The sequence below is a fragment of the Meleagris gallopavo genome, chromosome 4 (genome assembly GCF_000146605.3).
Source record: "Meleagris gallopavo isolate NT-WF06-2002-E0010 breed Aviagen turkey brand Nicholas breeding stock chromosome 4, Turkey_5.1, whole genome shotgun sequence".
NCBI lineage: Eukaryota > Metazoa > Chordata > Aves > Galliformes > Phasianidae > Meleagris > Meleagris gallopavo.
The window spans coordinates 10146524-10171215 of record NC_015014.2 but is presented as its reverse complement, the minus strand read 5'-3'; the positions used below and the strand labels follow the sequence as shown (position 1 = coordinate 10171215).

The 24692-nt window shown below is 38.9% G+C and overlaps 1 protein-coding gene across 1 annotated transcript in view; it reads right to left on the bottom strand.

The window, feature by feature from the left end:
• GAB1 (GRB2 associated binding protein 1) overlaps positions 1–23229 on the bottom strand; it is a 46721-nt gene extending 23492 nt beyond the window's left edge. Inside the window, exons 1-5 of the mRNA XM_031553252.1 lie at positions 23187–23229; positions 22175–22197; positions 16326–16620; positions 6505–6718; positions 3779–3859 (exon numbers count right to left, since the gene is read on the bottom strand). Of these exons, the coding sequence (XP_031409112.1) occupies positions 3779–3859; positions 6505–6718; positions 16326–16620; positions 22175–22197; positions 23187–23229 (656 nt within the window). The remainder of the gene's footprint in view (positions 1–3778; positions 3860–6504; positions 6719–16325; positions 16621–22174; positions 22198–23186) is intronic.
• Between the last annotated feature and the right edge of the window lie 1463 nt (positions 23230–24692).

Sequence of the window (24692 nt, the reverse complement as noted above, 5' to 3'; positions counted from 1 at the left end):
GGGGGGGAGGGTGATGCCTCTCCAGTTGCCTTGCTCCAGGAAGAGAGATTCTAAGTCTGAATCCTTGCTTAAATGCAAGTCAAGACAACTGCAGAAATACTAATGTAGGTGGAGGTGATACAGTTTTTCCACCATATCCTGGTATTTCCTTTTATCGTTACCACAGAATCATATCATTGTTTGTATTTCTACATATGCACATGCATACTTCAGCGTGTGTGTGCAACAATGAATAGCTGGAATACTACTCTTACTAAGCAATTGGTCAATTCAGTTTACAAAGCGGCTGAGGAATATAATATTCAAATCAACACTACTTTTTCTTGAAAAGACTCCTGTTCTACAGGTGATCAATTTGTCAGTAAAATCAAACATTTCCTTACTTAAACAACAGCCAGATTTTTACCTCCCAAGGTTCTAGTAACCTGGGGAGAAAGGATTTCAGCTTAGCAATTCATTTAGGTTTCCTCTTCATTCATTATGGAGACATTGATAAAGTGTGAAACAAGCCATTCTTCTCAGATATCCACCTAAAAAATGACAAATGACTCCTTAAGAGCCTCTCTGAGCCAACTCTCAAGGAAATGGATGTTATTAGTTTAGACTGGACAGTCTAGTCAAGAAAAATGTTCTTCACCTAACACATTTTTGTTTGTTTAACAGAGTTGATACTATCTTCCATCAGCCTGACTGGTGTACAAGCGGTCTTCTATGGCTTTAACTTATGACATACTTTTCTATTTTGTTGTTGTTGTTATTTTATATATTTTTTTTCATATTAAAATATATACTAATTTTGCTCTGATTACTATTTTTCATGTAGATTTAAGTTCTCCTTCAATGGTCAGAACTGGTTTCCATGTGACTTAGAATACTAAGCACTTAGCTTACTTAGAATACCGCACTTAGCTTAACGGACTCCCAAATATTCTCATTAAGTATTTATCCTTGGCAAAAGCAAGGAAGTGAATCTTCCAATCAACTTCCATCAACTATCCAAAACGTGTTTCTTTGTTAAGTTTACTTACCTAGTCTCAGAGCTTAACAAGTTCTCTAATGAACTACTGCAAGTTTAACACAACTGCAGAAAAAATAGCACACAGGATTGAAGGAACTACACAAGGTTACAGAGAGCTTTATGAATTGTCAAAGTATTATGTAATCTGATTGTAGTCTATGATGCAGCCCTTGCACTTGAAGTATTCATTCAAAAGTTCTCCTCTTTCAACACATGCTATTCTAGTTCTGTGGCATTCATTTGTACCAAACCCACAGCAAAAGTCACGTGTTTTACTTGAGTGAGCACAGCATGGACCATGATGTATATTTTAAATGCTAGAAAAATAAAGTGGGCAGACGTTGACAATTGACTGTAGAACTGAAATTAGTTCCAGTTCAGCAGGATATACTTTAACATGGAAGTATTTCCAAAACTATGGAATAACGTAAGGACTACTATACACTTTACCAAAAGCAAACAAATGCACATAATCAAAAAACTGGAGAGTTGACCTTATTTTTCAATTCTTGGCTTGTACACATACTGGGATCACTTTCATCCATTTAGCCATGTGCCAGAACTCAACCTTTAAAACGTTTTCACACACAAAAGCAAAGCCAATGTCCTTAATCTTAGCAGTTCTAGGCACAACAGTGGTTTTACAGACATTAAGACACATTATAATGATGCCAAGTTATATTTGACTCTAGAGAAGCAACACATGCAAGCATATATAACCCAAACTCAAGATGCAACAACAAAGCACGTACAATATAATTACCCATCACATGTAAGCAACATCTAGGAGCTTTCTGGGCCTAAGTAAATGCTGCTGCTTCTCTCTTGAACACGAGCACTTGTGAAAACATAAGACTTGCAATAACTTACACAAAGCAGCCAGTCATTTTCTTAGCTGGTGGCAATGGTATACATATCTCATTGTAAGAGGGCTTTTCTGATTTATTCCACTTTTTTTTTTTAAAGTAGTCTTTTGGAATTGGCTTCCTAGGCAATTGAATTAAGTTTTCAAAATATGAACATGTTGTAACCAATCTGACTTTGCAAGACCAAAAACTAGAAGACTGTCTGAAATACAGGGCACAAAAGCAGTTTATGCCTAAATGAAAACATAACTGACCCTCTGAAGTTTAAATAGATTCCAGAAGTCAACATTCACCACTGAACTTGGCAGAAAGAATACATGCTATCTTGAAGATTTACATTGTATTCTTGATTCACGTTACCTCAAGAAAAAACTAGATTAGGACCACAGATGAGGGACAGATTTTACTCCTTTTTTAAGAAAAAACTTCAGATATAGAATGTTTGATGATTTCTGCATGTTTTCTAACCTAAATCATGCAATCATAGAATCTTCTGATTTAGAAGGGACCCTTATGGATCATCTTGTCCAACTCCCCTGCAATGGACAGACTTCTGCAGCTAGGTCATGTGGCTCACAGCCCAATCCAGCTTGACCTTGAATGTCTCCGAGGACAGGGTGTCCACCACACCTCCGGGCAATCTGTTCCAGTGCCTTACCACCCCTACTGTGAAAAACTGCTTCCTTATAACCTATCTAAACATCCCTTCTATTAGTATGAAACCACTTCCCGTTGTCCCATTACAAGACTCTTTAGCAGAGTCCCCTTCTTTTTTATATTCCCGCTTTACAAACTGGGAGGCTGCTATCCAGCCTCCCCAGGGCCTTCTCTTCTCCATACTGAACAGCCCCAGTCCTCAGTGGAGGGCTCCTCACACAGAAGTTGTTCAACCCCTTGGATCATTTCTGTGGCTCTCCTCTAAGGAGTTCCACAGCTATCAGGTCCACACCTCTCCTGTGCTGAGGACTCCACATCTGGATGCAGTACTCCAGGTGAGGCCTCAGCAGTGCAGAGGGGCAGGATCACCTCTCTTGACCTGCTGGCCATGATTTTTTCAATGCAGCCCATGATAGGGTTGGCTTTCTGGGCTGTCAGGGCACAGCGTCAGCTCACGTCCAGCTTATGATCCACCAGGAGCCTCAAGTCCTTTTTGGCTGGGCTGAGTCCCCCACTAATATACTAAGTATTAATGTTTCTTTGTACTTCAGTTTAAAATAAATGCAAAGTAATATCTAACAACAACAACAACTAACCCTATTTATAATCAGAAGATGACTGTGATACGAACTCAGTATTAGCAGGTGTGCATCACATATCTGCAAGAAGTGCTTAAGTGAGCAAACTGTTCTTAACCCAGTACTGAGAAGTGTACAGCCTACCAGCCCACAAGAACTGAGTGTTAAGATTCACAGAGCAGAGATAAAGTACCAGGGGCAAAATAAGAAAGCCTAACATCACCTACTGAAATCTGACTGCTGACAGAAACCCAGGAGAAAAGATTTCAAGCCAGACAGTATGTAACATATTAAAAAAATGGGATGATTGCCCGTCAGACCATTCATCCTTTCAAGCTGATTCTTTTTGCAACTGCAGGAACAAATACGTCAGACTAAACAGAATAACGATAAACAAAGTGGCAGATAAACTGCTCTTGTATGCCAACAATCTGGGACAGAAACAGCAAGCATAGAAGAAATGTGGATAAATAAGTAAATAAAACAGCTCTATCTTAATTACAGCTATTTTCAGAAAATGGAAGCCAAGTTTCCATAGTTTTTTTTCTGTTAAAACTGAACACCATGCAAGACGTATTCCAAACAGTATTTTCAGGCAAGTTAATGGCACTGCAATTCATTTCTCACACACGTTCCAAGAACAGCTACTGTTCACTCACTGCAGTGGAACCTTTTTACTTTCAAAGTCTTCTAAGAGAAGGTACTCCTGCCCTTCTTCAGAGATAAAGGGTGACCCTTGGCTGTTTCATAGACACAAGAAAAACGAGGAAGACAGTGTTATTTCCATATACATCTTGAATGAGCCAGAACAATAAGACTTTCGGAAACAGTCCTTGGCTTCATTTTCTTATTTATGATCCAAATACGAACGTCACATTCTCACTAAATGCTACAGTTAAACAATACCCTTTTTCAAGCCAACAGTGATCAGAGCCTAAAACTATTTTAGACAAAATACAGCATGATGATTATAACCACAAGTACTGTGTTCAAACTATTCTAATAAGACTACATGATGCATTGCATGACACTGCAAGGAAACATTTTGAAATTATTGTTAGCTTTGGAACATAAAAACTAAAAATTCTGAAAAGGGAAGCTGATCATGGCCTCTAGATTTCTCAGTTACCCACCTCACCTGAAAAAAATAATTCCAAATATTTTTATAGAAAAATCAGTGCTTCCCAGATTATCTAGTAAGTACTATGCAAAGTTAGAGCAGAAAACATTCCTTCTGCATATTGGTAACGTTAAAATCTAAAGAGAAAACAATGCAGAAAAAAAACATTCAAGCAACAAAATGCATATATAAATTAAACAACGTTCACCTACTATTGCTTTACTTTTAATTAACATTTACACAGCTTTCCTCCAGTTAAAATAAAGGTTGTATGAAATAGATGCCTGTTCCACATCTGGAAATGAACAGTAAAGTGATGCAGACACTTAGTGGATTATGGTCACGTACATCGTGCCTTCCAACACCATGCTATGCAGATACACTAAGCTCTAATTCCATAGGAGAACTGAATATAACCTGCATATCAGACCAAATCCAGCAAAAACGCCTGCAATCTTTTTACATGACAGGAGCAATCTTTTTACATGGAAAAAACTCCAGCGTGACTATTGCTTTAAATTTTCATAATTAAATCCTTCTTAATAAAGAGACATAGCTATTTAGTGAACTCGCTTAAATATAAAACAGTAAGAGTCCATACCATTCCCCACTGACAACCTTGCCAACGTTTCATGGCTTTGAAATGTTCTCGCAAAGAAACTTATTATTTTAAGAACCTCTACACTCCCCATGACTTTATTCAGTTCTTCTTTCAGTTCCCTCTGCATTTTTATCTCCACTGGACATTCTGTCTTCCTCAGACATTCAAACATCTTCTCCAGTAACCATCTAAGGCCTTCCTCAAGTAATTTTGGAGGTTATTCAGACCCCACTCCTTGTCCCCTTTTATGCCCCCTTTATGGTCTCCTCAGACTTCATCGTCTCTACTTAAGTCATACAACTACACAAGTACAAGAAAATCATCTACATATCCCAGCCTTGATCATTCTTAAAAACACTATTCATTTGTGCTGGAAATCCACTCTGTGCCCATCCCTCATGAAAACAAAGGGGTACTCAGACATTTCTGATGACTCAGGGCTCTGAAACGAGCCAAGATTTATCTGCCAAGCCATTATGGAAACAAAACCAAAAGTTTTGATAATTTTTGGCAGAAACTATGACATACCTATCAGGCACCATCAGCTTCTAAACATGAGTAAACATTTAAAATTTCAATATTCATAGCACACATTGGATTTCCCCTTCTCTACAGGATGCTTTGGGGGCATGCCATGCTGCCTCTAACCTGCACATTCCATGTACCAGGGGAACTGTAGGCTCATTCCTCCATTTTATAATGAGGATTGTAAAGGGTGATACTTTTCTACCATGCAGTCATCAGCAAACGGATAAAGAAGCTACTCAGGCACAAGAGCAATATAGAAATGCCAAGGGAGCAGAGAGCATACGGCTCAGGTAAAACTGTCAGAGCATCCAGCTGTTGATGAAGAAGGCATTGCTACTAAGAGGTATGGCACTAAGGGACCCTAAGAAACACTTAAAAAGCTGCTTTCCAATGATCGCTCTCCTTAGCCTTCAATGTGCTTTCCTGCAATCATAAAAAGAATATGCAGTTTTGCATATTTATGTGTAGATATCCCAACACATTTTTATCTTAAATTACTGCAGAAGAGCAGCTTGCAAGAGATCTATAACTTTATCCCAAAGAATACTGAAGGTTGAAAAGGAGCTCCAGAGATCATCTAATCTAATCCAGCTCCTCCAACACCTCTAAGAAAAGAGGATTACCAAGAGGGGTGAGGCTCCCCAGGGCCTCATTCAATCAAGTTTTGTTTGCTTACTTTTAAATCTCGAAGGACAGATTCAACTAAGTTCCTGGGCAGCCCATTCCAAGGGTTGCCACCATTATCCCCTCTGAAAAATAGGTGACAAGATTTCTTAGACGGTTACCATAGATTATATAGCCTTCTATGTAGAAAGTGCAGGAAATTTATTTAAGCTAAAAGTAGCAGTGCATAATAAATATACATTTCTTCCAGCCTAGAACCACTACACTATGATGCTTCAGATTAGGAATTACTCTCCATACTTCTCAAGACTGCAGTATGAGTCTAGTGTTCCAACACCTCTGTATTGCGATAAGTTCAAGAACAAAAAGAGAAGCAAAAGTTGCAGCCAACTTCTCCCACTGTTTATGGGCATCCGAACTTTCAGTGACTTAATAAGGAAAAAAAAAAAGCGCTTTTAGCATGAACATTCTTGGCCTGTACGAAAGCGTTATTAAGGAAAACCATAACTTACCTCATAGGTTCAGGCTTTTTACTCTGGCAGTTAATTAGCAGTAGGTAGTCCTGAGGATCTTCTTGACTAGAAGAAGACTCCAGTGGGGGGATGTTAATAAGCTGATAAGGAGGAGGTAGGGAAGATTCTGCTTGCATGGAAGGCGGTGAAGTGTTGATGGGCAAGGGTAACTCAGCAGATGCTTGTAAAGAACTGACTGGGGGCTTCACAGCATCTGCAAACACAGAAGCATACTATTTTATGCAGTTAAGAAATGGTTTTCACAATACTACCAAAAAATTTGTTAACAGAACATCAGTTTCTTTGGATTTGTTTTTAAATTCAAAACAGTACAGTGAATAGGCATAAGAAAGCCTTAGTATTGAATACTAAGGCTTGTTACAGAGCAGACACGGACCCATAGGTCGTCACTTGAATCTGGTAACCTGAGTCAGCATTTGCTAATGTTCATCCAAGATCACTTCAACATTTGCTATTAGTCATCAGCTGAGAACTGGCCTCTCGATAGCTGAAAAGCAACAGGAAAGAAGCCTCTTTGGCAAAGGAAGTTTCCTTGTACATAAAGTAATACAGAAATACAACAGGTATCATGTTCCAATAGACCCCTTTTTACGTGCTCCAACTTCTCATTTTAGCGCAGTAAATGCAGTTATATGTGCTTTTTTAAGCATTCTCGATATAATTCTTTTCCACTCCTATTCATATATATTGCAGATTAATACATATTTTTTCATATTAAATTATCTAGGAGATAGAAAAATACTGACACTATCAAACATGAAGCAATCCTTGCATTTTTCTTTCTTTCAACGATTCACAGATTACAAACAACATAGTTCAAAATACAATTTCTCAGCTATTTAGGCTCCCCTGTTCTTGCAATTCATTGTACATTCTGATTTGTGCATGCCAAGAATGGACACTCACTATTAGCATTTTTAAAACAAACATATTATTCAGGAAAAACTACTCTTTTTAGACTTAGAGGCTAGTTCAGGACTAAAAAGAAAAAGCCCATGTCATCCAACTTCAGCTTCCCAGCACTATCCTGGGAAGAACCAGATGAACACATGAGAACATAGCTCTCCTGCTTCCAGTTCTGTCTATACAAGGTACGAGTGATTTAGACATGGAAATAAGAATAGAAGTACTTGCTTTGAATTCCCAGAACACTTGCACAGGCTCAGAAATTAAATCCCACCACACCCACGTGGGTGGAAGACGTATGAAAATTTCTCAACTTGGCCTACCTGAAAAGGTAGGAAAGCCTAAAAAAAGTTTTTACAAAAAAGGTTGGACCTGAGCTATCCATTAAATTAGTTAGCATAACAAAGGGAACACCAGACTGCACCCAGTGATCTCACACACACACACACACACACACACACACACACACACACACACGAGTAAAACTGTTTCTTTGCTATTTTTTAAAATATTAAAATGTGAAAAATATACCATTTAAAAACTTCAAGAGCTCTATGAAGCGCTCATGAGACACCTACATTAAATACAACTGATCTTTCTTTATTCCCCTTATGCTGGAACAGAGAGGCATCAGTATGGCTGCAATAGGCACATATTGCTTGCTCCTGGAAAAGACTTAGTGGGAGAAGGGAAAAGTAGATCTTTGTCACCTCCAGAACCGGGGACCACAAGCCAAGCTTATGTATGAGTAGGAGAGAGAGGGAAAAAGGTTTCCTGTCAGATACACTACCATTCTCCGGACATATTTACCAAGAAGCAAGATTCACAAGGGCTTAAGAGTACCGAAGTCACCACCCCGTTACTTGCCCCTGACTAAACACAACCTTCACACCATTAGGTTTGCTTGGTGCCGATATCACATAAGGAAAAAGAGAAATCAAACAGGATGCCCTTGAAGCTTTCAGGGAAGAGAGGTGTGTCAATGAGACTGTAGGTAGTCAGGAGAGCCCACCAGGTACATGGTAAGATGCATGTCTACATGAGCCTGATGTATTTAAACAAACTACACAGTGCCATTCCCAAGAAAAGATTTAATGGGAACTTTCCAGGGGAAAGAAAAACACCACCACCACAATCAAAAAGCTTGAAAAAGGACTGATGCATCAGCCATGTTCAGAGTACAAAAGAATTACTTAGTGTTGCAAGAAAAAAAAAAAACAAGTCTGTGAAAAATAAATGAAGTTAAAGGCTGGCTATACAGTAAATGGTGAAAGGAGGTAATGTGAAGATGACCAGTAGGCTAAACGTACTGGCTCAGATCTGGAGTCTCTAAGCCTGCAATGCCATTACAATAGCGGCATGTCACAGACAAACTGAGCACAAGCAGCAAGGCAGGCCTGGCATCATGCCCTTAGTTTCTGGCTCCCTACAGCTTCAGAACATCCCATTGCAGAAGCTGCATCCACATTCTCTGTTTATCAGGCTCTGGTAGACTTCTTTCTGAATTTCTTATTGTTTATATTTTTTGACCTCCACAACACCCTGTAGCAATGGTTCCACAAGATACTGCAATAATACACACCATGAAAAACTACCTCCTTCAGTTTTAAACCTGCAGCCTGGTAGCTTCATTTCAGCTCCTCTCCTCAGAGAAGCACTGAATAGTCATTCCCTATTCATAATATCCATTCTCAACTTTGCCACTGCTTTACTGACTTGGTGCTGCTTAATTTTTCTTGGTACAGAAACGACCTCATGGCAGCACTTGTTCCTCTTCACTCTTGCCTCTCACAGCCCTACTGATTCCCTAATTCCCTTCTGAGAAAGGAAGCCAACTGTTGTGTAAAATGTAGAAAATCTGGGACATACTTATTAATTTACAAACACCCAACAGTGTTTCATTCTATTTCGATCCAAACCACTTACATTTGTTTGTTGCTGAGCATTAAAGTTAATGCTGTCAGATTGCCCAGAAGGCTCCGAACAAGGGTTTGGAGCCCAATAGCATTAATGGATCATTAAGGTCATTTTCTTCATGACAAGATGCCGCATTCACTTTGACAGTTATAATTTGACAAAATCCCTGAGTCCTTGCACAGACCTGTTTTATTTACTTTTTTGTTTTTCCAGGCATTTTGTGTATTAAGAGGAGTAGGCTATTGCCTGATTTAAAGGCCATTTGAACGCAGTTTCACGTAGTTCACCTGCTGGGCCACTTATTCACTTTATGCATTCAACCTATTTCAAATTTTACTACCAAGAAAACAGTCACGTTAATGACTTATCACTGATCAAATAAATCTTGTTTGCCTATCCGTACCCTCCCAAACACTCTCCTTAGCCACTTACTTCAGAAGCTGATATGAAGAATAGGGTTTCGCCCAGCAGCCTATTATGATTTCAAAGAGTACAATAACCAGCTTGCTTCATTTTGAACCAGCAGATTTTTAGGGAAGGGGTCATCTGCACACCAAAGAACACTGTAAGTTATTTGGTTTGTTCCCAGAGCTCAGACACTACGACTGCTTTGAGAAACTGCGAGCTGGAAAAACATCCAGAATATTTAACATGCAAATCAGTGTAAAAAGAATCCTATTTTGTTTTTATAATTCTTGCATTCAGCGCAGCTACAACAAGCAGCTTTCTCAGAAGACAGTAGGAGTTTGAATTTTTCTCACTTGGTTTGTTATGAGCAGCTATAAGCATCACACTTTCTTCTCATGGCCATTTTCATATTTAACTCATTACTCAAACAATCAAAAAATTCATGAGGTAAAAAGGAAAGCTTCTAAATAAAAATAATATGAACAGTTTAGAAGATTTGAGTGTGGCAATTTGCATTTAGGGATGGTTTTTGTTCTTAGCATTCATGGTTTTTTCAAGTCAACTTTTTTTCCTATGTTGTGATATGCAATGCTAAAGTCTCAAGATTCTGACAATGTAAATACTAGAAATATTCCCAAAGCGTAATGCAGTCTGTTTTCTACAAGAAGCATCATTTCACTAAATGCCAAAATCATAATTGAAGAGTAAGGAAATGGATTATGGGTGCAAGATATGTAGAGAGAACAAGATAGAAATGGATTTTTCCCATTCTAAAAACAGATAGACTGCACGATTCTACGATTGAGATGTCTCATTCAATCCTTTTACCATGACGCAGATGTTCTCACTGAAACAACAAAATATTTAAGTAATACCCTGAACAAAATCAGTTTTCAAATACAAGTAGGAGTCATAAAAGAGATGTAGAAGTACAAGTTTTGTACTATTACGTTACTCTTTTTTTTCCTCCATCTATTCACTACGCAAGGTGCACATATGTAAAATAACTTTAAAGAATCTGTACGATTATATACTTCACTTTATCCCTTAAGAGAACAACTCCTTTTATTTCTAAGTTAGTCACTGAAGTCATTATCTCTGCTCCTTCATGTAATAAGATACATTCTGAAATACACTGCCGGAGTTTCCTCTACTGTCAGCTTCTCCACACCGAATTTTGCTAAGAGAGATTTTCAGCATAAATGATCAGTTTACAATCTATGTGAAATCTACACAGTGAGCCTCAATTCTGAAGCTTTCTGCTTATAAGCAAAAGCTGGTGTGAGCACCTCATGACTTGATAGGTAGCCATCTGCACAACCTTGCAACCCACTCTCTTGGAATTCCTTTGTCCAAGAACTCATCAAATGATTTTAATGCCACAAAAGATGTTCAGCAGGTACCACAGAGAAAAACTAAGCTAACTGCCTATGTTAATTATATTGAGGCTGTATTTCCTCAAGAAAAAGAAAAATTATGTTTCATATGATTTTCTGCTGAAGGCAATTGACAGTTTAAGATAAAAATACCAAACATTCAAGATTAAGGTTTTGACTGCACTGTATTTTTTAAAGCATTTTTTTGTTCCTCATACTCTTACAAAGTAAGAGGTCCCGCTGCTGATTTTATGCTTTATTTGTCTTCTCTTAGCCATATTATCTGGAATTGAAGACATCTCAGTGTCGTCTGATGTATTCCTTTTCTCCTTTCACAGAATCACAGAATTGTAGGGGTTGGAAGGGACCTCTAGAGATCATCGAGACCAACCCCCCTGCCAAAGAAGGTTCCCTACACCAGGTCGCACAGGTAGGCGTCCAGGCGAGACTTGAATATCTCCAGAGAAGGAGACTCCACAACCTCCCTGGGCAGCCTGTTCCAGTGCTCCGTCACCCTCACCGTGAAGAAGTTCTTACGCACATTCGTGCGAAACTTCCTGTGCTGCAGCTTATGTCCGTTTCCCCTCGTCCTGTCTCCACGTACCACTGAAAAGAGACTGGCCTCACCGCTATGGCCGCCACACCTCAGATATTTATAACCTGGATCAGGTCCCTCTCAGTCGTCTTTCTCAAGGCTGAACAGACCCAGTTCACTTAGCCTTTCTTCATAGGGGAGATGCTCCAGGCCCTTCACCATCTTTGTGGCCCTCCGCTGGACTCTTTCCAAGAGATCCCTGTCTTTTTTGTACTGGGGAGCCCAGAACTGGACACAGTACTCCAGATGAGGCCTTACCAGGGCAGAGTAGAGGGGGAGGATAATTCCATAATGGAGAATGACTATTACAGCTTTGTGAACCTCTACTCAGTTCTTTAGCCAGCAGCCACCTCTACCACATCTGCAATGCCAAATTTCGGGCCCTTCTCTGAAACCACTTCTTCTAATTTTACTACAACTCTAATTTCTCCAGATGAATTCTGTCAATTTTGACAATTCCCTTCGAAGTCTATTCTGATCTTCCTCTCAGCAATTCCACACCCACCAAGAAATATCAGGTCTACATCTCACTGATACTTCCTCAAAGTAAATATCCAAAAAACCCTACACATGATATGCTCTTGGGCCACTACTCCCTCCGAACCTACTGCTTCATTTGTAAGATAAGTAGCTCACAAACCCTATCAGAGGATTCTTCTCCATTACGCTTAACTTGGTCTTTTCATGTATTTTTTACTCCGTTAAGGGTCCCCAGTCACTCATGCTCCTGACATGTCATCTCTGAGCAGGTTTGGCTATCTCTCAAGTTAGTCATATCCAAGAAGTGTCAAAAATCACAGGTTATCATTATGTACATCATCTCTACTGTGCAGTACGTCCTATTATCACAGCTATTAAAACAAACCAATCCTCATTCAGACTGCTCCTACTGCATGTCTAACAAAGAGAAACCTCCACTCCACTATTCCGTTTTTGCCTCACCCACATCCATCAAAAAGGCTTGTTTCGAGTTTATTATCCTTACACTAATTATATTCCTCCAGAATCTTCATCTATGTCTCACTTTTGAGAATTTTCATGACCAGAGTCCTCAATTATCACCATGTTACTGATTTGGCAATTTTGATTTGCCAGCCTCTATCATCCACTTTTCTTTTGATAAGAAACAAAAAAAACCCTGTCTTATAGGCTAACCCTTCACGCAGGAAAGTACCCTGAACACTTTTGATATCCAACTTGATTTATCAAACACCCATGAGAATTTCTTCTCAATAATCCCTGAGTTCAACAACAGCCCAACAAATGAAGGACTAAGGCAACTTACCTGTCACTATCATAAAAACTGCTTTGTTTGCTTTTACTTCTTCCTACTCCCCTTACTTAGCATGTATGGTAGGAGACTTTAATGACTCCTATCATACATGCTAAGTTCTTAATGGCAAGACTTGTTTTCTGCTTCATACTTGTGCTACAGGAAGCACAGAGCTATCCTGAACTGATACAGATACCTTCAGCACAGCATGATAGCAATGATGCTTGGCGAAAACAGGAGCTGAATTAGGTTGAAACCTGGAGTTTAATTCATCCTGCCAGTCATTGCTCTTACATCCATGCTATCATCAAACAATCAATTACTGTGCATGTATTATCAAAACATGATTTTAAAAAAAAATTGGTTGCTTGACAATTTTACTGTTCAAAACACAGAAAGCATGAGAAGCATGTATCAGATGGCAATTCGCTGAACAGGAATCTTACAAACTTAGAAAGCATTGTATGTGAAGAAACTACGGTTCTTTCAAAGCATAAGCCACACTACATTCCTTATGACAACTGAAATTTTCTGTACTGCATTCAAGTTTATTGTAAATGTAATTGTTAATCTCACTGTCTTTTTCTTTTTTTTCCTTTCCTTTTCTTCAACGCTCCCCTCCTGTTTCACTTGGTCATTGTTATGTTCATTCAAATGACCACATGCAACTAAGATGTTTGCATCTAGTAAGATCATTTTCCCTTCTCCCACTTTGCTAAGGATGCAATTCATTAAATTACAAAAACATGGAGCTGGATTATATATAAAACATTCACCGCAGACAGATGCTGGATCGAAGGCAAGGGCTTTCAGTACCTTGTTTCAGAACCTATGCTTACACACCCCTTAGAAAGTTTTCCTTACCATTACACTTCTCACTGAAAATAGACCAAGTTACCTTAGATAACAACTGACCCATACCCTTCTATACTCCCCCGAGTATTTTCTTCCTGTAAAGAACAAATTCTTCAACTATTCTACTCCTTGATCACTTAAGAATCCATCTCCATTATTTCCACTGCTCTTGAACCATTTATCCTCATCCTCCTAGAAGATCAGACCACAGTCCTTCAGTTGAGGTCTCCACAGTGCCGAACAGAGAAGAAAGGCCATTTCTCATTTCCATTTATTCTTTTAATCCCAGAATGTATGCTTGGAAGCCCAGTGACACAAGCAACTGGCAACACACTCTCACTTATAGTTACATTTTAACCTCTAAATGACTAAGCCAATACCTATTATTTTCTCTGTAAGGTCGTAATATACAAATGCTAAGAATACAATATGAAGCTTGATGATAAAGCAATTCAGATTCATGCTCACACGTAGCTCCCCTTTTAAAAAAGACAATACAGAAAACAAAACAACACTGAAAACAAAACAAAAAAACATTTGCTGAAGAAAGAGTAAAAAGCACCCATAATTTTATTTTATTTTATTTTACAAAATAGAAGTAGAATTGTCTAAGTTATTTAAAGATATATTCCCTTGATGTTTCAGGCTCACTGTAAGCTTAAAAGACTACCTACTCACCGTAAGCCCTACCTCAAAACAACTGTTACATAACACAATTTGATACAATCAGAAAGCTGAAGACTCTACAACTTGTTGAAGTGCCTAAAGAACACAAACTTATTTACTTACTCTCCAAAAAGTATAACCTTGCAGATCTTCAGTACACTTAGGACTAGTTTTCTTCCGTTAGCAGGTAGACATAACTTACAAAATAGGAACTTTGAAATAAAGACATTCAGCAACTGATTTTTCTGTTTTTTCTTTTTTGTTTGTTTTGTTTTTGTTTTGTTTTGTTTTGTTTTTTAGTTCTTTCTCTATGAATTTTAAGACATAACTAAACCCATGAAACAGATAGTACCATCAACTTTCAACTACATAAAGTGATAGGGTTGGGATAATTCAGCAAGTGCTTAAATGCTGAAGATTAAACATGCAATTGAAGAGTAATAAGAAAGAGTTACTGATAAAATTGACTGAATTAAAAACTATTTTGATCCAAACAGGGCATAGTTAGCTCTCCTCGCATTTATAGTGGATTTAATCTTCAGTTCAGATGTATCAAAAGAAAGTAACGGGCTAACAAAAACTCTCTCTCAGAAAGTAAAGGCCTCATTGTTTTGAGGTGCCTACTTTTCCATTTCATGCAACGGACATGCGCTCTTTTCTGCAGTCAAGTAAGCGTTTGCTCTCTTTACATCCAGACTCTTAGCTTGTCCCCAGAAACACTAATTTCTAGGTGCCTATTCATGGCTTCACTGGGGCACTAATTTGTTATCCATGAAAAAACAACCACCTGTCAACCTTTCTCTCATTTGTACTGTTAGATTGAATATTGCATCATGTGGCAATCACTTAGAGATATGTGCTGTGGGTGGTCTCAGTTATACTTTGTCATCAAAACATACTGCAACTATCAAAGAAACACCTTTCATTGAATTTGCGATTTGAGCAGTAATCCATAGACAAAATGCTTATAACAAATTTTTAGTTCAAAACTGCACTAAAGAGAAAGAGAAGGGCCCCTCGCAGATGGGGCAAGAACGTTTTCTAGACATTTTCAGAGATTTGAGGCAGAAGCTCTTTCCCCTCCCTCAACGCATAACCCAGAAGAAGAAAGAGGGATTTAACTGCAGTCTTTTCTTCATGGTATGCTTAATTTATAATACTTAACTGCTCCTATTAAATCTTTCCTGGGACTATGCACATAACTACAGAAAGTCATGCCATCCACTACCCTTCAGAAGGAATAATAAATAAGGATAGTTTCAGGACAAGTAATGGCAACTATATATTTGTCGGCATTTAACGCCACCTTCTTTCCGCAATACTGGTTCCACACAATGACTGCTTTGGTAGGACTTGAGCTGGATAGTGGAGAACTACAAGTTATTGTTTGTTTCAGCCAGTAAAGGGAGCATATTTTTTTCCAATTTGCAAAGCAGATGGAGGCACAGCAACATCTGAATCCTGACATTTTGCACTCATTCCTGATCGCAGAGCCACGTGCTCTACACCACACAGATTTCCTTTGGTGACAATCTTTGTCTTGCATGATTTTACTTAAAGACTTCTCAAGACCTAACATCATGCAAAACAGAGAAGAAACATCCTTTTTTCTATGGCATGTTTAATTTGTAATGAGTTCTGAATACTTCGCTCTGTCCTGCTCACATCCTTTCAGAGCAAGAAAGAACTTTCACAGTCAGTGCACGTGAGTTTTAAAACATGTGAATATTAACACTGGTCATCTGGTCTTCGAAATGTTCTATGCATGTAGGCATGACACTTTCTGAGGAAAAAAAATACTTACCCTCATCTGTAGGGTTGAACCCACAGATATCACAGATGCATCGAACCCACTTATTCATCTCCTCCTCGCTGTCTGCCACCAAATAGAAAACTCTGTCTATAGTGTTGATGTCAAAAATATAGCTGTTTTCAAACTCTTTTTTGTTGAATGTTAATCCAGCATCCACTTGCTGACATAAGTTTAAGTCAATAATACGGATAGGCTTCTTGGCATGGTCATTTTTGTAGTATTCCAGTACATCTGGATCTCCTGTTAAACGGCCACTCCGAAGCACAAACCATCTCCTCTTCCATGCCTGAAAATTTATAAAAAATTAGAGAAAAATTAGAAGTAGGAAATAATACTTTAAAACCTTCTGTACGTTGCTTCAGGTTGAGCTGAACTCAGTAATAGTTAGTTCAATCACCATTTAAAGAGATGACACTTAAGTTAGCTGAATTTAATGCAGTTCATTTACTTACTGTTAGAACAGCAGACTAGAGAAACATTGAATCCATATTTTCATCTTTACTTCTTCTCTATTTAGGTCTGCTTTTAAAAGCAGAACATATAATTAAGCTACTGTTCAAAAATAATGAAGGATGAATTCAGTAAAGAAAAAAAAGGAGGCGAGAAGAGGAAAAAAAGCCCCAAAATTTTCTGAAAGTAGCTGCCGTAGGCATAAGAAAATGAAACACATTGAAGTTTAGATATTTAGAAATAAGACTATCTCCCATTTCAGACTGGTTTATTACAGCTCTGATTTTTTTTTTAGTTGATACTCTACAGTAACAACCTGCAGTTAACACACTGTTCACGCTGCATACTTCTCTTGACGTTAGGCAATCTTTGCACGCGGAAGCTTGTTATGTTTTTACAGCAGAAGTTTTTAAAGAGAAAGACACTATTATTTCAGAAAACATCAAAGAGGTGGGGAGGTAGAAGAATGACCAAATGGTCTAGCCTTATACCACATAAAAAGTCCCTGCATGACGTACATCCACAAAAGAAAAAACTTCACAATCACTGTACTTGTTATATCAACCTTCAAGATGCTGCAAACCTGAAGAACTGGGACAGAGAGAAAAAACACAACTAAAAAGCCTCATCTTCCAGTCAACCCTCAGCTGCCTTTCATTGCTGCGGGCCTCTCTTTCTTGTCAATTAAATATGCTCCATCACTGCAAAGACACTAATGCAAACCAAAAGAGAGAAGTTCACGTTTATCTGTCTTCATGTCACCACAAGCATTTTTATTGCTCAGCGCTGCATTCTGGTTTCTCTATCAACAGCATCTCATCCTCTGCTATAAGCTCCAAATGCCAGGATAATCATAGAATGTCTCTCAGAAAATGGCTTGGGTCAGAAGGGAGATTAAAGGACCATCCAGTTCTACCCCCACAGCCATGGGCAGGGCTGCCCCCCAACAGCTCAGGCTACCCAGGGCCCCACTCAACCTGGCCTTGAGTGCTTCCAGGAATGGAGCACTCACAGCTTTCTCCAGGCAGCCTGTGCCACTGCCTCACTGCCCTCCGAATGAAATTTCCCCCAAATATCTAACCGCAATCTCTTCCCCTTTAGTTTAGAACCACACTTCCTTGTCCTATCACTGTCTGCCTGTGTAAAAATTCTGTCCTTTTATATCCTTCCTTCAAGTACTGGAAAGCCACCATGAGGTCTCCCTGCAGCCTTCTCTTCCCCAGGCTGAACAAGCCCAGCTCCTCCAACCTTCCATCGTAGGAGATGTGCTCCAGCCCTCTGATCATCTTTGAGATCCTCCTTTGACCCACGCCTACAGCTCCACATCTTTTTTTGTGCGAGGGGCTGCAGGCTTGAGTGCAATATTCCAGATGGGGCTTCACAAGGACAGAACAGAAGGGGACAATCCCCTCCCTCTCCCTGCCAGCCATCTCTCTCTAGATACAGATGGGAACAGTGTCAGCAGAGAACGTTAAGACATGATATCCTTTACACACTGACGTAGCTTAAAAAACAGAAGTTTCTGACAATATGTTAAGAAAAGATTCAAATAGGTTTTCTTAGAGAGCAAGGTTTCAATTTTCTGAAGGCGTAAGCTTTGAACAAGCTCATGGAGGAAGGCATGAGGGACAGTGAGAGCTGTGCCATCAAATTCCAGCTGCAAACCAGTGCCACCAGCTTTGTGCTGGAGCCACACAAACCAGTTACTGTGAGCGTACATGCTATTCTGGGTAGCAAGTTCAGGAACATGTTATGAAAAGGTAATATAAAAAATGGGAGAAAGAGAAGAACACCAGACAGCTTAATTAGGGCTTGAGATTCACTCCCCACCTATTAAGCTGCTTGAAGTTTATTTGATCTTAGACAACTTTTATACTTGATAAAATAAGTAGCATAGTTGTGAAGTTGCCTCGAAATGAGGAACTGTGTGGATCAAGCCAACGCCTCAAGCAGTGATTTCTGCAGTCCCAACAAGATCACTGGGCGAAAGGAAAAATGCAGAAGTGGCAAATGGAACAGATGAAGCATGTGAACTTAGGCTGCAAGCAGAAGCATCTTCAGGTAGCACAGCTGCTAAGCACAATGTAATAGAGACCCAAAAATACCAGCAAAATGTGCATTTGTTTCCTATTTCCAAACCAAACGACAACTTCGACTCTGTGAAAACAGGAAACTTCAGTAACAGAGGATTCTCTTCAGACGAGGCTGACCACAGACAATTAAGAAAGGACAGCAAAGCTCTTACTTCAGAAACAAGATTTCTCTTAAACCTCAGCCTCCAGTCATCCAGATGACATTTTCAGTGCCTAAATGAGAAGATGAGAGGGGGAAAAAGCTACTGAGAAGTAAGGTTGATTTGTCTTGTGATTTGTGACCAGAAATGAACCGTGTACCAACCAAGCATACTTCACAGAAGTTCAATTCTAATACTGTGTTAACGAGTGAAAAATTTGTCTCATCAATCCCACCAATCACTGTGGAACATTAATGAGTAAAAAGCACTCAAATTCACAAAATCAACCAGCTAAACAGAATTTGTTTTTAGTCCTTCTGGCTACAAAACACAACTAATAAATAGTTAAAACATAGAATTTAGCCTAGCAGCACCTGCTACTATTTTTGAAGAGTTTTCACATGGTACATATGTGAATGTTTATCTCAGTCATATAATGAGTCACACTCACTGGAACTGGCACAGATTATATTCAAAAACAAAAGCAATTCCATAAACTACACACTAATAAGGCAGATACAAAGGTTCTCTGGATTACAGTACAAAGCACAATTTAGCAGCAGAATAAAGCTAAAAGCTAGACAAGAGAACTGACATCAGCACCCTTGCTAATCATAGTACAAAAGCGCCTCTATATTTTGTCAAAGTGCAAAATGAGCTCACATAAATTACTCTTTGTTATTTGAAAATATCTGGGATTCTTAAAGCTTGATCTATTTTTAACATTTCAGTATTTGCTGTTGTAATGAAGGCTGTATACTGGCTCACTGAAGTACCAAATCCCATGCTACATACGCAATGAAGAGAGCTTCTTTAATAGTTGCTTTCCAAAAAGAAATCTTTAAAAAACAGCATGCACATGTGCAAATACGTAATCATGCAAATCATCTTTTCCCTTCTCTCTTTTTAACCCCTTCAGGCATCACTGTATAAAGAAAACTTCTGCATCTCATTTTACCATGCATGTTCCAATCCACACAGCTATTTCTCTTAATCATGCGCACACACAAGCAGCTCCACTGGTTTAAGTCAAACGAATATTGTGATTACTAATGATCTGTCATGTCACTTAGGATTATCAATCGTATGTTATCAGCTCACGTATTTATTCAAGAATAAACAATATTGGTACTAGGACAAAAAATAATCCCATAACCTATTGAGTTTTGTGTTTGTTTTTTTGTATTTTACTTTTCTAACCTAATCCTGTTGACTTTAGCACAGAAAAACAGCATCTGACAGAGGAAAGAAGGTTGTATTTATTTTTTTAATGGAAGACACACACACATGAAAGTCACATTAAAACATTGCTATTAACAAATACACTAAGTAGTTACACGACGCTATGCACAGATTTAATACTAACACAGAAGTAAATCTGTTGCTTTTCAAAGTGTGATACAACAAAAGTCACACGAATAAAGCTCACCAAAAGCCTATGCAGGCTTCTAAAGCAATCTATTCCCAAGCAAGACTTGCTGCTTTTGTTTCTGACTATGAAATGACTTGTGTGTCTCTCAGCTTGTTTCCTCCCAGCATATCAGCTGGTCTACCACAGGACGTGACCATTCCTGCCAAACATTGTCCTGTTTATATCATGAGACCATCGTATCATGAGACTATCGCAACTACAGAAACAAGTTTGATTGTTTGTTTTTCAAGAAGACTAAAACATGACAAACTGCTCACTCACAGAGCCTCAAATGATGAAAGTAAGTGGAATTCATTATTTTTCACATAGCGTTACGAGCAGGTAAAAATAAAACAGATAATAATTGAAAGCTTGTAGCTAAGACTGTATGCAATACAGAGAATTTAGAGTACAGTCTCCTTACAGTAGCTCTATCTGCTGAAGACGTTGACAGCACCATAGCCTGTAGCTCTATCCCCTTAAACCTAAATACTTCAGGATTTATTTCTTTTCTTGCGATGTCTATTTGAAAGGTACCTCATTTTGTTTCAGGTTCTAGTGGAAACATGTAGGCATGTCTAAGTGGATAAGGAAAGGAAGGAGGAAGGGGCAAGAGGAAATCGATAATTTACCTTTTTATGTTAAAAAAGGTTTTATGTTCCATTTGGATACCCTCAAGTTGTTGCTCAAACCGTTACACGAAATTTTTTAAAGGATTAAAACTTGTGAAATATGTCAATGGATATTTGTTCTGGACAACTCTTTTTGCAGCATTTGTTCTCATGCGATTAAGTAACTTCACTTACTAACAAACTGGCCAATTGTCCTTGCAGAGTTTACCAAGTACTATTACCCATAAGCCTCACATCATACAAGTTGTTTTTCCACTACTAGTACAATGACCACCTGCTTTTCCATTCTAAAAATCCTACAAAAGTAGCAAGCCCTAGCAAGCTAGCCCAATGAAGATATCACTGGCATCCCTCTCCAGTAACATCACCAGTAACAGCAGACACGTGAATAATATTACAAATCTCTGACCTTCCTTCTTATCTTTCAAGCATAGATGTTTGTGTTCAGGCATTCCAAAAAGTATGTTACAAGGGCAGTATTTGTCATCTTTCTTTTCCAGAGCACTAATCTATGGTTTGGAAGAAAGAGGAGACTCACCCAGCGGCACAGGGAGGATCCAAAAGAACACTTGATGTTTTACAAACATAGGTTAAACATTTCCTTGATCCAAAAGAACTTCTAAAGTAAACAGAAAACAAGCAGGGTGTGAAGCAGAGAGAAGTAAGGAAGACAGCCCAAGGTCACTTTGTAATTCTCTCTTGGACATTTGTTTTAGTGCTGAGCTTACTTTTGAGGTTTTATGAGTCATCTGCCAGCACCAACATTTTATTTTCTTTATGCTTTTCCATGTATTTCATCCATCTCTCTTTACTTTTTTTCCCAGAGCAAAAGGAACAGGGAAATTGCAGCACATCTTTGACAAACAGGAAGAAAGACAGCAAACAGGAGAAGCTGAGTATTTCTGCCCTCTTTACCTTCCCATTTCTAGTTCTCGTGTGTTGAGCCAAGCACACCTCTAATGGCACTCCACTGATTCACACAGTAGAGTTATACTCTGCATCGTTTCAGAAGCCCAAGCAAAATACCCAAGTACTCAAATGATATTTCTTTTTGTGTTGGGCACAGGGCAGTGGCATATGTCCGCAGGGAGCTTCATTACCACAAGGCACATACCTGGGAAGACTGCTGGGAAGCAGCTCCAAGAGGTCATGGTCAACAACGTTACCTCAAGCACACAACTTTTTCCACAAGCCACTCTTGCAGAACTCCTTAATGGTGAAATTGCAAAATTTTGGCTGAAGTTTTCCCTGAGAAATCAATACTTCTCTATTTCCACGTGGAAATGTAGAAAATACGTGGGTGTTTTTCAGAAAGCACTTTTCTGGAAAACTTTTATAGAAGGCCATACCAAAAATTCAGAATTAACAGTTGCCTCTGAAAATCACTGTTGTAAGACCGACTGGCAGCTGACGTGCTTCCTGAAAAACTGGTGCCTTTAAAAAAATAAGACAGAATTAATAAACTCTTAACAAAATAAGGCATGTTTGGTATCTCAGTTCTAAGAACAGAAACTTCACTTCCTAAATTTCGTAACAGTCCAATTGTTGTACTTCTAGTACCATTAAATACTGAAATGTGTAAACAGATAGCTGCAAAACAAACAAACGTGATATGAGGAAAACACTGGATACATTATGACTTTCTTTAAATACTTAAGACTTGTTTTCCAGGAAACACCATCTTTTCTCACTGAGCAAAATAAGGAAAAAACAGTCTCAGTGGAAGTTTCCACTCTCCTGGCCATCATCCTGATCATCTGTTCCGAATACACACAAGGCCAAAATTTCCTGTTTTCCAACTATTGTCACCATTTTCGAGTCTTGTGCTGTCGATTCTAACTTTAGCTTGTTAAATAAACAGAAGAAAACACTGCAAATGCAGCAGAACAATACTTGCACACAGATTTGCTGCGAAGACTGTTTCATAACTGATGTTTCAGCATGTGAACTAACTAGTCTCCCAACATTACATAGCTAATTAAAGCATCAAAAACAGGGCAAAATACAAGTCAGACCATTTTAGCACTCTGCTGTTTGGTACGTCTTAATCTAATTGAATATTTTCATAATCCTTCCACATTTTGCATGGAGGTTTTCTAAAGGTTTTTTTTTTAAAGTATTCTTGCCTATCCCCAGTTTAACTGTACAGCTTGTATCATCATCATCCATTGTTATGCTTACCTTCTCATGATCAGCAGCAGCAGTCATTTCAATACTTAGCTACTTCTCCACAGTATGTCAGAACTGTTGTGATGGCAAGCATTAGTTTATCTGCAATACTCCTGCACATCAGAGAACTATCATAGCATCTTCACCAAAGCAGAACTGACTCACTAAGCTAATGCACTAATGCAGACCTGTGGAACCAGGATCTGAGTTCCCACATCTTCATGCTAGGACCAGTGACCAGATGGACCCTCTAGGTTCCTACATCATCTTACCCACCCCCTGTAACCCAGAGCTACCCAGTTATTTTGAACCCTCACAAACTTACCCTTTCAATTCTATTCTGCTTCACCCTGCATGGCTAGCATGCAGCTCCCTAGTAGCATGCTGCCTGTGACACAAGTAAGCTCAGCCTTCTCTCACTGTTTTGTCAACAATGAAAGCATAACACTATTGCATAAGCATATTTGTTGCAGGTCCCTCACCCACACATGGCACCTTTGGCTTGTTGCCCTGGCTCTCAGAACGTCTCCCAGATTTCATCTTTTCCTCCCTATCTCAAGTACATTCTGACCAACTTTCTCTCCATTCTTCCCCATACCCCTTTACATAGATTGAATGTAATACTACCAGGACCATCTTTTCTGACCACATCTCTGTGTGAAGTTCTCTATTACCAACTTGCTTCATTGCAGTTTTGAGTCACTCAACATCTTTCTAAGCTTTTTCTTATTAAGAGAGTGAATGCCTCCCTAAATTTGCAAATCATCTCCTATTGCTTTACTCTACCACTGATACCACATTGAACACATTCTTCATCCTCTCCCAACTCTCTTCTGAAGACTCCATGAATCAACAGGGGAACATCTCCTACCTTCAGATTCCTCCTGAAGATCACCTTCTGCGATACTGCTCACAATCACTCAACCAATTACAATTTGCCTCTGCATCAGATGGATTAATTTAAAAAAGTGGTTTTGTGTATTCATCAGTCAAAGGCAGTGCGTGCTTTTTATTTCTGCTTCATTTCCTTCATCGGCTCTTCATTAAAAGCTACATTCCCTTCCCCACAAATCTTAATTTAAGAAACTAAAATGTTCAGGGTAGGTACTCTTATTTTTGAACGTGACTGTGCATTTCTTATTGCAAGGATTACTGCAGTGCTGACCAGATGTCCTGCACAAGACAACCTGGACAAGATGACAGCTGCACCTTGAGTTCTACTGTCCTTAACACAGGAGTGCAGATCTTGACAAATACAGCACAGCAGCAATGCACAGAAATATAAAACTTAAAAATAAGACTATTAAAGATACAATTAATCTGAAGCTGAAAGATCAAGCCTACACTGCACTGATATTAACAATTGTTTTTCCACTAGTGGCAGAGGATGAAATACACCACTATCTGTGTCTGCTCACTTCTTACTTCCTAGGAGAATAGTCATTTCAAAATGCTTCTTGTAC